General features: G+C 25.1%; 1 protein-coding gene across 1 annotated transcript; it reads right to left on the bottom strand.

Moving 5' to 3' along the window:
* Positions 1-251: 251 nt before the first annotated feature.
* Positions 252-7984, bottom strand: LOC129612936 (putative uncharacterized protein DDB_G0277255). The gene is made up of 7 exons (XM_055526789.1): positions 7929-7984; positions 5841-6001; positions 5097-5215; positions 4015-4832; positions 3151-3681; positions 2771-2868; positions 252-379 (listed from the first exon to the last, which is right to left on the bottom strand). The coding sequence occupies exons 1-7, from the start codon at positions 7982-7984 to the stop codon at positions 252-254; spliced, it is 1911 nt and encodes a 636-aa protein (XP_055382764.1).
* Between the last annotated feature and the right edge of the window lie 5077 nt (positions 7985-13061).

The following is a 13061-nucleotide window of genomic DNA, read 5'->3' on the forward strand; positions in this document are numbered from 1 at the left end:
ATTAATCCTAAACCACCTAATATGGTGTCCTCTTAAAAGAAGACAAGATATCAGGCGTTTATATTTTATTTGTAGTCATACTCTCTTAAGAGCCGATTTACTTGACATTTCGTAGACAACTGTGAGTAATGTTATGTTACAGGACAACTGTGAGCTTTATGATATGTTACAGGAAAAAGCAATCAGCTGGTACTTAAAAAATTTGACATTTTTTTTTTAAAAATTAAATATAGCATTTTTCAGTAACATTTTTATGCTGCCAACAAAACAGACTGTGCTACTAATTCGGAAACATTTATCATGGTTATAACGTATGATACTCTGCAACTTATTTCTTTAATATATAAAAATACATGTGTAGTATACGTTCGTAATATGCCTGTAATTAAAGATAATATTTTATATATTTACGTGTATTATGCTTTATGTACCTTATACAATATGCATAGAGTGCAATGTTTGCTCACTCAATAAGATGGGAATGACAAGATTTATAACAATTTTATGTGATCATAATTTGTTAATCTTTTTTCTTGTTTTGCTATTTTTTCGCAGCTTGTTATATAATTAGTTTTATTTTGCAATGTAGACTAGATATAATTAATTTTGTGATAAGATTGTACGAGTTTTTTTTTTTGAACATAACCTGTGTATAATAATGTTATAGTGAATTATTATGAAGCTATTGCTGTTTTAGATGAATAAGGGGTTGCCATATTGCGTAGATGAAAGAAATTGTCGGGCAAAGAAAACAACAATAGAGCCAAAACATATAAGTATGTATGATTGTATGCATGATGTATTTTTCTTGTCGTTTTTAATTAATATCTTCTGTGCATGTTTTTAGTTTACGGTTTCGGAATTTATAAGATGTACACTTTTCATTATAATATTCAACGATGAATTTATTTTTCTTTTATCAAAAAAATTTTTACATACATAAATTTTTACATCATTTTTCCATAAACAATTTTATTCATTTGGTTTTTGCCGTTTTTATTTAACTATCTGTACGCTTATATAAAGAGGGATGTTTTGCTAATTAAGAATTTTAATATTACAGACGGTATATGCATACAAAATCAAATATGAAAGTATGTTGATTTTTATTTCTTTAAAACTTTTATTTTGAGAGGAGGATTGAAGAAATTTTAATGGTTCATGGTTGTATTTATTATATTTCCACAATGTTTCATTAAAATTAATATTAAAATTTTATGATATAACTGAGAATATTGATTGATTGCAGTTTATAAGAAAGTTTGTATAATGGACCAGGACAAAGGTATAGTACCCCTTTTTAATAAAACAAATTCATTAGCATATCGTTTTCTTATACCAACAGAATTAAGAAACAGGAGCAAGGAACAGGAGGAGAAAAAAAATAGAGTTCAGTTCAATAAAATATGGGACAATTCATTAGTTAACTGTACAGGATGTACTAAATAAAATTAGGAACAAATAAGATTGTAACTTTCAGCTTAAAATTGTCTAGCCTCGCTGGCATTAAGTTTTCTTGATTTTTCTGCGTTTAAATAGTTTTTCCTCTTAGGCAGCAGATACCAAACGTGCGGCGTAAAATCACGGGGCTTCGTGGGTAATTTAAAAAAATTAATTTTTTGATCTTACAATTTTCATTCCAATAAGTCGATGATTGCGGTAAAGATGTGGTACATGAAGCTATTCTATTGTTTCAACATCTCGTTTCATAAATTTCATTCGGAATTTAAATTCTACAATTGAATAACATGGACTAAAATGTATGTATTGAACGTAACATATAATACGTCCCATTAATTAGGTATTTAATACGTCCATTAATTAGGATCCCCACTCTCGTCGTTGCTGCTCAACATAGCGCTAGACGAAACAATGTGGATCAAAAGTCACTCCGAGGGGTATATAATGGACTTCAGTAAGCCACCTGGAGGATTTGGAATACGTAGATGATATCGACCTTCTAGCCCGCTTACAATCAGACACGCAAGCAAAGTTGAATGAGCAGCACAGAAAGGCGGCTGAAGTCGATCTGAAAATTAACACAAGAAAAACCAAATCACTTCGAATAAACATAGCATATCCATCCAATACAGCATCCAAATGCCAGTTCAATACAACATGTCGACCAATTCAATTAGCTCGGCAGTATAATATCGACAACTGGTTGACCCCTCTGGTTGACATAGAAAACAGGTTGAATCTGGCTAAGGCGGCATTTAGCAGAATATGAGCTATCCGAAAACATCACATTTATCCAGAAATACAAAATTAAGAATTTTTAACACGTGCGTGAAATCAGTCCTGTTGTATGGCTGGCAAAAAGTAAATACACAGACAAAATACAGGTAATCCTAAGAACCCTACGAATCATTTGCCGTGTATTCTGTCCCAGACGAATAAATGACACAGAAGTTCTCGGCTTTAACACACAAATAACCTGTCGAAACAGTAATAAGAAAGAAGATGTGGAGATGGATAGGTCAAACATTGTGACGACCACCTGAAACAATTGCAAGGCAGGTATTGGAGTGGAACCCGCAATGGAGCAGAAGTGTTAAACGCCTGAAGAATACATGGCATATAACAATAAAGAAAGAAAACACAGTTCGTTGGAGAAGCTTTTGGGAAGTCCAATGTTCCCAAGGGGAGTAAAGCAGGAACAAAAAAAAATAATTTCAGAACTGCAAAGTTTATTACTCAATTTCCAAAAATGTTTAACTGAAAATTATTATAAATAATTTTTTTTTTAATATTCATTTATTTAACTTACGATTTCCATTTGAAAGTGGTTGAAGAGGTTTCGTTAATTGATTTAATACATTTTTTCTTTCATTTCGAATATTGCTATCGGTGGCCGAACTACTAACGCTATTGATGTAATTATAATATGAAGTAAATTCGTTGTTCGAGGGGCAATTATTAAAATGTCTTTTACGACTACTTTCAATATTTTTTGTAGTCCGCTCATTTATATGATTATTATTTGGAGATGATTTCTGATTATAAGTATAATTAGATTTATTATCATTATTATTCAAATTATTAAATTCCTTAGATGTTCCAATTTGAATGTCATCCATTGGTTCTTGTTTTATTTCATTAAATCTTTGTTGCTCAATAATCGAATAATTATTTTTTTCCTTCAATGACAGAATATTATTGTTATTTTCTTGTTGAATATTCTCATTATTAGAATGGATTAGATTATTATCAAAATTAATTGGAAAAAGATTATTATGAAATGGTGGTAATAGAGAGTTAGAATTTTTATCATTTAAATAATTTCTTGAATAGTTGGGAGCACACGGTGAACTATTTGAAATTCTTGTTAAATTGTTAGAATAAAAGCTTTTTTTATTGTCCACCTTACTATTGTAATTATTAGAATGAGAGAATATTGAATTATTAATTGATGTGGAATCATATTTTCTATTCTCTGAATATATTTTTGATATTGATGCTGGTAGAGGTTGTATAAAATTATCTAAATTTCTCTTTACTACCATTGATTCCATTTTTGTTTTTGATAATTTTTTTATTTTACTCTCAGATTCATTCAAATTATTGTTAGAATGTATTGAATCCTTCGAATTTATTATGTATGGTGATGGTAATGGTGAAATATAAGGCGTTGATGAATTAATTAAGGATGTATATGGATAGGAATTTGGTATAGATATTCTGTGAGAAGATGAATTTTGTGAATGTTGTATTATATCCAATGGTATTGATGATGATGATGAAGATGATGACGATGATGATGGTGATGATGATGAAGATGATGATAATAAAAGCTGTTGTTGAAGGAGAAATTTTCGTTGTTCTTTATGATAGTATTCTTGTTGTTGTTGTTGCTGTTGTTGTTGTTGAAAAAGTAAAAAATCATGTAATGTTGTTGATGATTTTGTGGAATCTAATTTTTGTTTTGATATCTCATTCAATGTTGTTAAATTATTTGTGATAGATGTATTTGTTAAAGATGGCATTAAAAGATATGGTTGTATCGATTGTAACATTAATGAAGCAGCAGCTGCTGCTGCTACTGCTGATGTAGATGATGTTATTGCTGATGTTGGTGTTGTTGTCGATGTTGTTATTATTTTTGATACCGCTGTACTTCTTGTTACTTTAGGATCTTTTATCATTAAAATATCATCATTATTATTAATATTAGAATCATTTATATCCGATGGGATTGATGTAGTTGTTTCATGTAATTTTGGAGAAGAAAGCTTTGAAATTTTATTAAATTGTGTTAATGACGATGATATTGATGTTACTGGTAATATTTGTTTAGAACTTGAATATAATTGAGATGATGATGATGTTAATGTTCGTATAGACGATAAATTTGTATTAGTTTCTGTCAATGGTGTCGTTTCATCAGAATACATATTAGTTGTAATAGCATTTAATGTATTCTTTGATGGTATTAATGAATTTATTTGATTCATTTTTGTTGATATTGATTCTGATGCTGATACTGTTGATGTTGATGATGTTGGTAATATGTGTAAATTATAATTTTCATGTTGATAATCACATTGTTTATTTTTAGTTAAGATTTTCGGAAATTTTAAGGAGTCTAATATCTCTTCACCATATGAGTTAGATAAATTCATGTTTTTTGTTTTTATTGTTGGTCTTTCATTTGATAATGAATTGGTTGAATAAAATGAAGACGGCGATGAAGATAGTAATAAGGGTGGAGGCGGTATTAATGATGGTGGTGGTAGAGAAGTTTGTTGTAATAGTGATGATGATTGCATTGATGGTGAAGAAGAATTTGATGATGATGAAGCTGATGATACTGATGATGATAAGGACGTCGACTCGTATAATATATTTTTATTATTTTCGATTTTTTTTTTCTTTTTCTTATCGAGAATTATTTGTTGTGTCTGGCTGGTTTCTTTTAATTTAAGCAGCTGATTGTCTTCATTTTCATATTCTTGTTTTGATTTTTGATTATTTTCTTCTTCTTTATGAATTTGTCCTTGATGACGATTTTGATATTTTTTCTTATTATTATTCTCATTTGATATTTCATATTCAATTTCATCTTTATTATAATTTATTTTATCTTTAAAGTTCACTGTTGAGGTTTTTGACATCTCTAAAGATGTTGGTAAAAATAGCATAGATTGTGATGATGATGGTAACCATGAATTTATATGAGACGACGATATAGTTGGATTTGGTAACCAAATATTAACTGAAATATAAGAAAATTATGAATTAATTATAATGAATGAAAAATATTTATGTACGTAGGTATGATTAAGATAATAAGAAAAATATTTGTTTTAATTATTATAAGAATTTCCCTTGAGATGAAAATATTTAATGCACATACATATATGTATGTATGTATGTATTTACTTAGTAAATATTTTATAAAAATATGTTGAATATTCATTGTATATATTCAATTAATAATTTTCTATTTATATGGATTCTATATTATAAAAAAATGTAAAGTGGCAAGCATGCGCATTTAATACTAATGGGGATTTGCATTTCTTTGTGAATAAATTTATATGGCAGAGTATAATGTAAATAAAGTATATAATATGCATATATATCTATAATGTTTGTATACTTTCATATTTACATACTTATGTATGCTAAATTTTTTCTTTTAGATTTTTGTTTTTGCTTTCTGAAGGATAATAAAATTGCAAGGATGCTAAAATCGATAATAAGTTCTTCAATTTATTAAAGGTGCATATAAAATTATAATATTTAAGTAAATTTCATTTTATGATGTGAGGAATGCATTTATTTAAAATTATTAGAATAATAGAAACTCATGATAGATTTCGGAACTGAACTCGAACAACAAGAATCTGGTTCGTGTTGTTCGGATTCAGTTTCGAATTCGTGTTTGGGTTCCGAGCGGGGTTTGAGTTTAAGGTCTAATTTGGGTGCGGATTCTGGTTTCGATAGTTGGGATATGAATTCGAGATTCGGGCTTCCAATCGGTTTGTGTACAGGATTTCTGTGTTCACATTCAGATTCGTAATTTTGATCAAAGCGGAATCAAGGTCCGCACTCAAAAACTTTCACTAACACATTACGGTTATTTTATCATTCTTTTTGATTTAACACCTGATGGAGTTCGGGTAGAATACAAAAATTCTTTATTGTTATATTCATTTTAAATTTTTTATCTTCTGCTGTTATTATAAAACCTTGAGCTTAAATTATTTTCATTATAAATTTTATTTTTTCCACATGTATATTTTAAATATGCATATGGACCGTCTTGTACATAACTTATAATTTATAAAATCATTAAGTAATCTTCAAATACCCTTTTTCATATCATCTTAATCAAGGAAATTGAAAGAATTTTTTTTTTGCAAAAATATTTCTTTTCCAACCCTTTAAATTACTTGAAATTATATTAAAAGCGTGCGATAAACTTGTGTAAATTTTAATAAAACATTACTGGCATTACTTGTATGGTAACACATACCTACAAATACATAATCATACATACATACGCGTGTCTATATTTATATATGAGTTAACGATGTCTATATCTTTCATAGTTAACAATTGAAATATACTGGTAACACATTAAGTTTAAGAAGAAAACCAATTCTATATCATTAAATTTGTTTTACCTTTCATCATTTTACAGGGTGTAGATATTTTTATGCATAATATATAAAATTCCAAAAATATAAATTAAAAAAGGGTTAAAGAAAGGGTTCAATATAGAAATTTGAAAGTAAAAGTTTATTCAAACAAAAAATAAAAAAAAAACGAAAATCCTTTGTTCTTTGAAGTCAAAAGAAATTTCCTGATTTTATTATAAAGGATATCTCATCCAATATCTCTTTACGTATATTCGCGTTTATACTTGCTGCCATATATACAAACATATATGTGTTAATGCGTATAATGAAAATCCTTTGATTATGATTGATTACAAATCATGAATGAATAAAAAAATGAAAATTCTTTTTTTTTCTTTTTGTCGTACGCAATAAAACAAATCGGTAAAAAATTAAAGACCAAACAATGGTTGATTTCATCCCTTTTAACATGATCCTTTTATATTGTTATATAAAAGTGGGTTTGTACAATATCTATAATATGCAATATTGTGTTAAAGAGGGGATTGTAATGGGTTTAATGTACCTATATACGTTTCATGTATTACAAGTAATTTGCTTAATGAATTATTCTTTTATTTTGCATATCAAAAAAAAAAAAATTTTATAAAAATTTCAAAAGGGTTCATTTGAAATTTTGTTTATTTTATAGTTATTTTAAAAAATGGCGAATTTTAAAATTTGAAATATGGATTCTACGTAACAATAAGTAAATAGTTTTAAAAAATGTCGGTATTATCTGTCGTATACGAATACGACATCGAATACAAATTATCGTATACGAATACGACATTTTTCAAGTTCTTGTAATTGAGATTATAACAGAAATCCCGCTACATTCAAGTACTTTCATGTAAAGAAACCCAAATATTTGGTTTTTTACGATTAACTAACCATAAGTGAACGCAGTAGATGTGAAATTATTTTTGCGGAATTGAAAACCCAATATATGCGGTAATTATGCGTTTTAAGAAATAGACGTCTTTGAGACAATCTGGAACACACACTCGATCATATCAAAACTTAACAATCTATTAAAGTACATATAATATGTCTGTGAATCATTCTGTGAAAAGTCTTCATATATTAGCAGCCCAAACACATATTTATAAATTTTGAAACAATGGCATGGAGAATTTCACTTATATAATATTTGATACTTGTTGTTTCACTTGGAATAGTATTGCTATACAACTGAAAGAACGGCTACAGTTTTATTAGAAATTCAGGATATAAGGCACCTGCATACGATGGATTCAAATCTGTAGTTTCTTATATTAAATTCCAAAATGAATGAAGTACTTTGTTGAACAAATTTCTCCAATATCAACATATTGTAAATATGCTAAATAAGTCATATTTTGAGATTTTTAACAAAAACTTAATTAAAATTTTATTTCCTGGTATATATTTGCAATTTTGAAGAGAATTCTTTAATTTCCTCAAAATCATTTACTAACACAATAATGAGCAATTCCATATTTGTAGTTAGTATAGGTAAATTTTAATATTTCCATGACTAGACATTTCATTCGCTTCTGCCCGACAGTACAAATTTGAAAGTATAGTGTTATAACAAATAATAATTTAAATTTATTAAGTAGTCTAATGAAATTTCAATAGAAAACTACTTTCAGCTACCTTAAATCGATAAAATCGAAGTGAATAATACTATTTTTATAAATTATAATCTTCCAAATTTAGAAAATAATCTCAATTCAAAATTTTATATTGGATTATTCTATACATTGGCAAGGTATAGGAAACAAAAGATTTTATAATGAAAAATCATTTTTTACTAATTTTAAATTTGATTTTTTTTTTTATATATTTGGAAAATTCAGGAACTAAAATATTAATAATGTTAAAAAATTTTATATTATTTTCTTTGTCGAATTAAATTTATGTTTAAAATTATTATTCAACTTAATTTTGAGTTATTGTTCTATGAATATTTAAATTAGAATTAGATAAAATCTATTTTGGCTTTCAATGATAATGAGCAATGAACTTGAAAGAATAAGAAAAATTGTATTCTATTTTAATTGTTAGAATAATTAATCATGGTCATACTTATAATTTAATTCCGAATTAAATATTTCAATCTCGATTTTAGACAGAATAGTGACATTATTTTACAAAGATTCTAATGTAATGCGGCGAAGCGGAACTCGACTTCACATAAAATCGTGACATTATACGATAGTTGAATTTGATAATTCAAATACTCCGAATTCACATTGGAAAAAAATTTTTTAGAACTAATAAATTTTTGTTGAAACTGGAGCGCAAAAAAACAAAATATATAAAATATTTGAAAAATATATTTTTTAGACACCGAAATTTTGCGATATTTTCAAAACTTGTCAATATCAAAAACTTCCAGGCTGTAATTAATCGTAAAAATTTACTGATATATTTTTTTTCATTAATCGATATTAAACTGAAAGTTATGATCTTACCATTAAGATTATATTTTAAAATGAATACTTTTTATTTTAAAATAAAGGTTTATTAAAGAATTTTAATTACCCATTCTTATATCTTTCATGTAAAGATTCGGAATTAAAAGTACAATGTCAAAGTTTATATTTTATTTAGTGAAATAGTATAGATTATATACTAAAACATAGTAGTATATTGAAATCTTACTGTTGATACGAGTATATACACTCTAATAATTTATAATAACAATAATAATAATAATTAAATTTTTATAATTAATTGTTTTACTGCTTCTTTTCAAAATTTTCCCATTTATATTTGTGATATCATCACGTCCGGCCACCTTGTATACACTAAACATGTAATTAAGTTACAACAAAATTTTGTTAGTTTTTCTCAAGCTTCTTACTGTGTATGTGTATATATATTTTATATATATTATGTGGCAGTATATTAGTATCTTTAATACTAGATCTTTATAAAACATTTTAGATATGAAAGAAAATATAAAAATTCAATGTCAATAATTAAATTATTTTTCTTAAAATTTTTTTTATTTTTTAAGATAATAAACATTTAGTAATATATGGACAAACATGCATTTTATATAAAATAGCCCATAGATATAGAGTTTAAAAAAACAAAAAAAAAAAAACAAATTAATTGTTATTTTAACCTTTTGCAAACAAAAAATAGAAATTAGTTCAAAAAATTTCAATGGAAGCTGTTTGATCTTATAATTTTGAAAATCATTACAATAATCAAAATTTAATAAATTTCTTTAATATTGTTTATAATGGCTACCTAATAAAATTACTTTTAATATGCTTCTAGAATTGTTTTTCGGAATTTTATATTGATTAATAGTTATATTAATTAATAGTCCGATTATTTTAGTTTTATTCACCAAATTCTTTAATATTATTTTGATTTTTTATGCAAATTTTTTTCCATATTGATTTAAAAATTTGTTTAAACAACTCCGAATTTTTACTCCGAAAAATTTTTCCGAATAATGTATTCCGAATTTACTCCGAAAATGTAAAATAAATGTTTGTGTATTAAAAAACATATAATTCATAAAAAATTCAAAATCAAAATAATTATGAAGCAAAAATTCGTAATTCTGCAACACGAATAAAAATTACCTAAAATTTTATGCAATCTTAAAGTATTGAAGAATAACTTTGTTTTATTACCGGCATTATTAAATACCAAAAAAAAAAAGAAAAGAAATTAAAAGTGATTGATTTAAACATTGAACTTCTTATAGTGAAACACGATAAAATAAACCGGGTCTTCAAAATAAGAATATTGTAAGAGAAAAAAAAAAAACACAAAAAATCATAATTAAATCTGATATTTATTTTAATTTATTTTCGGCTTCCCGTGTATCCGAGAGAGGTGTTTTAAGCTAATTAATTTTATATTATGCACTGTGTGCCATATGTAATAGCAAAAATAACATTAATAATATTTTTGAAATATGTGTAAGCGTTTCTGTGTGTATATATATTTGTGTTTATGACTACATTTAGTTTTTTATAACAATTATTTAAAAATTATTGCTATGTTGATTTGCCATATTAAAGTTGTATGACGATTATTAGTTTTTTTCTTTTCTAATTGCCCATGTTTTGTTACATATTTTTATAAATTTGAGAATTATGTTATACCTACACATATTATACTCGTATGTGCATATATATATATACTAAATAGAAATTATATCCGATATAAAGAATATTTTTATTTTAGGATTGTAGAAATAATCTAAGGTTAAATTTGTATTAAATTTTGATTATAAAGGAAATAAAATTTTTTTGTATTATACACAAAAAAAAAATATACATATAGTAAATTTTGAATTTTTTTTCTCTTTAAGTTGTGAATTCGGCAGTCTTGTTTTTTTTTTTAAATGTGCAAACTATTAATAAATTATAGTTAAAATTGTTACTAATAAAAATTTGATACTGGATGAGTGTTAATTATTCAAATCATAGTGAATGGTTTTCAATTCAATTAATAAATTAACGTTACTTCAAATCTTGGATGTCACTTATGACATTTTATGTGACAAATATGTCAAATTCAATTATGAATTGTCAATTATTGTATGTTGTAGAATATGTTGTTGCCAAAATTAAAGCTTAACAGTTCGTATGATAAAAATTTGTGAAATCAATATTCGCCCGGTTAGGAATGTTGATAAGTAATAAAAATTGGTAAATAAGGGGAAAAAAAAACAAAAGACAACATACATTCATAATACGAATAGTTGATTTGTCTACTATTTGCCACAATTTTTTAAATAGTATATGAAATTAGAGAATTTGTAGGAATTCGAAATAATTCTAGGCTTTTTGTTTTTTTGTTAAAGAAAATTCATAATCAAAATTGAAATTTTTTGTTTAACAAAAGCGAAAGTGTTATATTGTATATGAGGCTATGTAACGTATGTATAAGTATAAATATATGTGTTATACATGTTATATTTTTATATTTTTAACGATTTTGTAGTATTCTTTGTTTATTTTATGTGTTTTTTTTTGTTTTTGTCATTTTTAAAGAAATTCTTTGTTCTTTTGGTTTCTGTTTTGTTTTTTTTATTAGATATTTAATATTGTGTATAAATTTTAATTTATAAAATATTCAAATAAATAAAAAATGTTTGTTATAAAAATACTGATGATATCAAATACGGATTATTTTATTAAACATGTTTTAAAAAAAAATTAATAAATATATATATACATATGTATATATTTAAAATAGATGCTTTCTGATTTTAATTTTTTTTAATTCTTTTGATATCAGGTCTTTGAGTGGATTATGATGGAAGAAGATTGCCGGTTATTACTAAATTTTTTTAATGTCTTTGTTTTATTTCAAAAATTTTTTTTTATTATATTATTAGATTTCTTATGTTTTTATACTTTAGTTTTCATTATAAAATTTATATAGTTATATACCTGTGTAAATATAATATGATATATAAGATTTTTATACAATTTTTTATAGCCTGTTAATTTTTGGTTTTTTTTTAATTCTAAACATTAAGAAGCAATAGAAATAAACCACACTCTATAGCTACCCCTACTAACTACACTCTATTTTTAAAAATCATACATATTATGTTGGACATTAAGTAGCCTATAGCTTTATGTAGATATATACCAGGTTTATATACTTATATATCTACCAAGTGTGTTGTCATTAACTATAGAGCCTACAATATTATAAGAAAATTTATTGTTATAGTATATCAATCAAAATTTAATAATAAACATAAAATATTATTATTACATATATATAAAAATAAAAGTATGTAAAAATTTAATTTAAGTATCATGTATATTATAGTTTTAAAGAAAAATTTTGGCGCCTAAAAATCAAGGTCATAAAATTAATATTAGTTTATGTTGTGTTTATTAATGGCTAGAATACCTTTATAATATAACATTTACCATTTATAAGAATTTCTGTTTTTACTATTATTTAGGCATTAAATCATTATCTAAAAAAAAAAATTTAAATAAAAAATTAAAATAAAAATTAATATTCATTAAAAGAATTTTTTTTTTATGTAATTGTAAAGTATTTATACATATGTATATGTGCTTGTATATGATTATGTTTGTGTATATAACAATGATTATGTAATATGTAAATTATCTTTTACTCAAGCCCATAAATATAATAAATTAATTTTGTTGGACTTGTTCAGTTTTTGCTGTTAAATTTTATTTGAGAAATTTATTTATTTATAATAAAATTACCGTAAATTGTCTAATTGTTATTATCAGTCTCAAATTTGGCAATATGGATTCAAATAGTTGCTAGAAGAAAGTTCTTAAATTTATAATTTATTCAAGTATTTAGTTTGTTATTTTAAACTAGATTTAGAATTCTAAATGAAGAAATTTTTAATAGTACATATTTTAATTTGAGTACGTACATACAGTGACATCCAAAATGTGCAGTGAAAAA

This window comes from Condylostylus longicornis, unplaced genomic scaffold, assembly GCF_029603195.1.
Source record: "Condylostylus longicornis isolate FDR11 unplaced genomic scaffold, ASM2960319v2 ptg000079l, whole genome shotgun sequence".
Taxonomy (NCBI): domain Eukaryota; kingdom Metazoa; phylum Arthropoda; class Insecta; order Diptera; family Dolichopodidae; genus Condylostylus; species Condylostylus longicornis.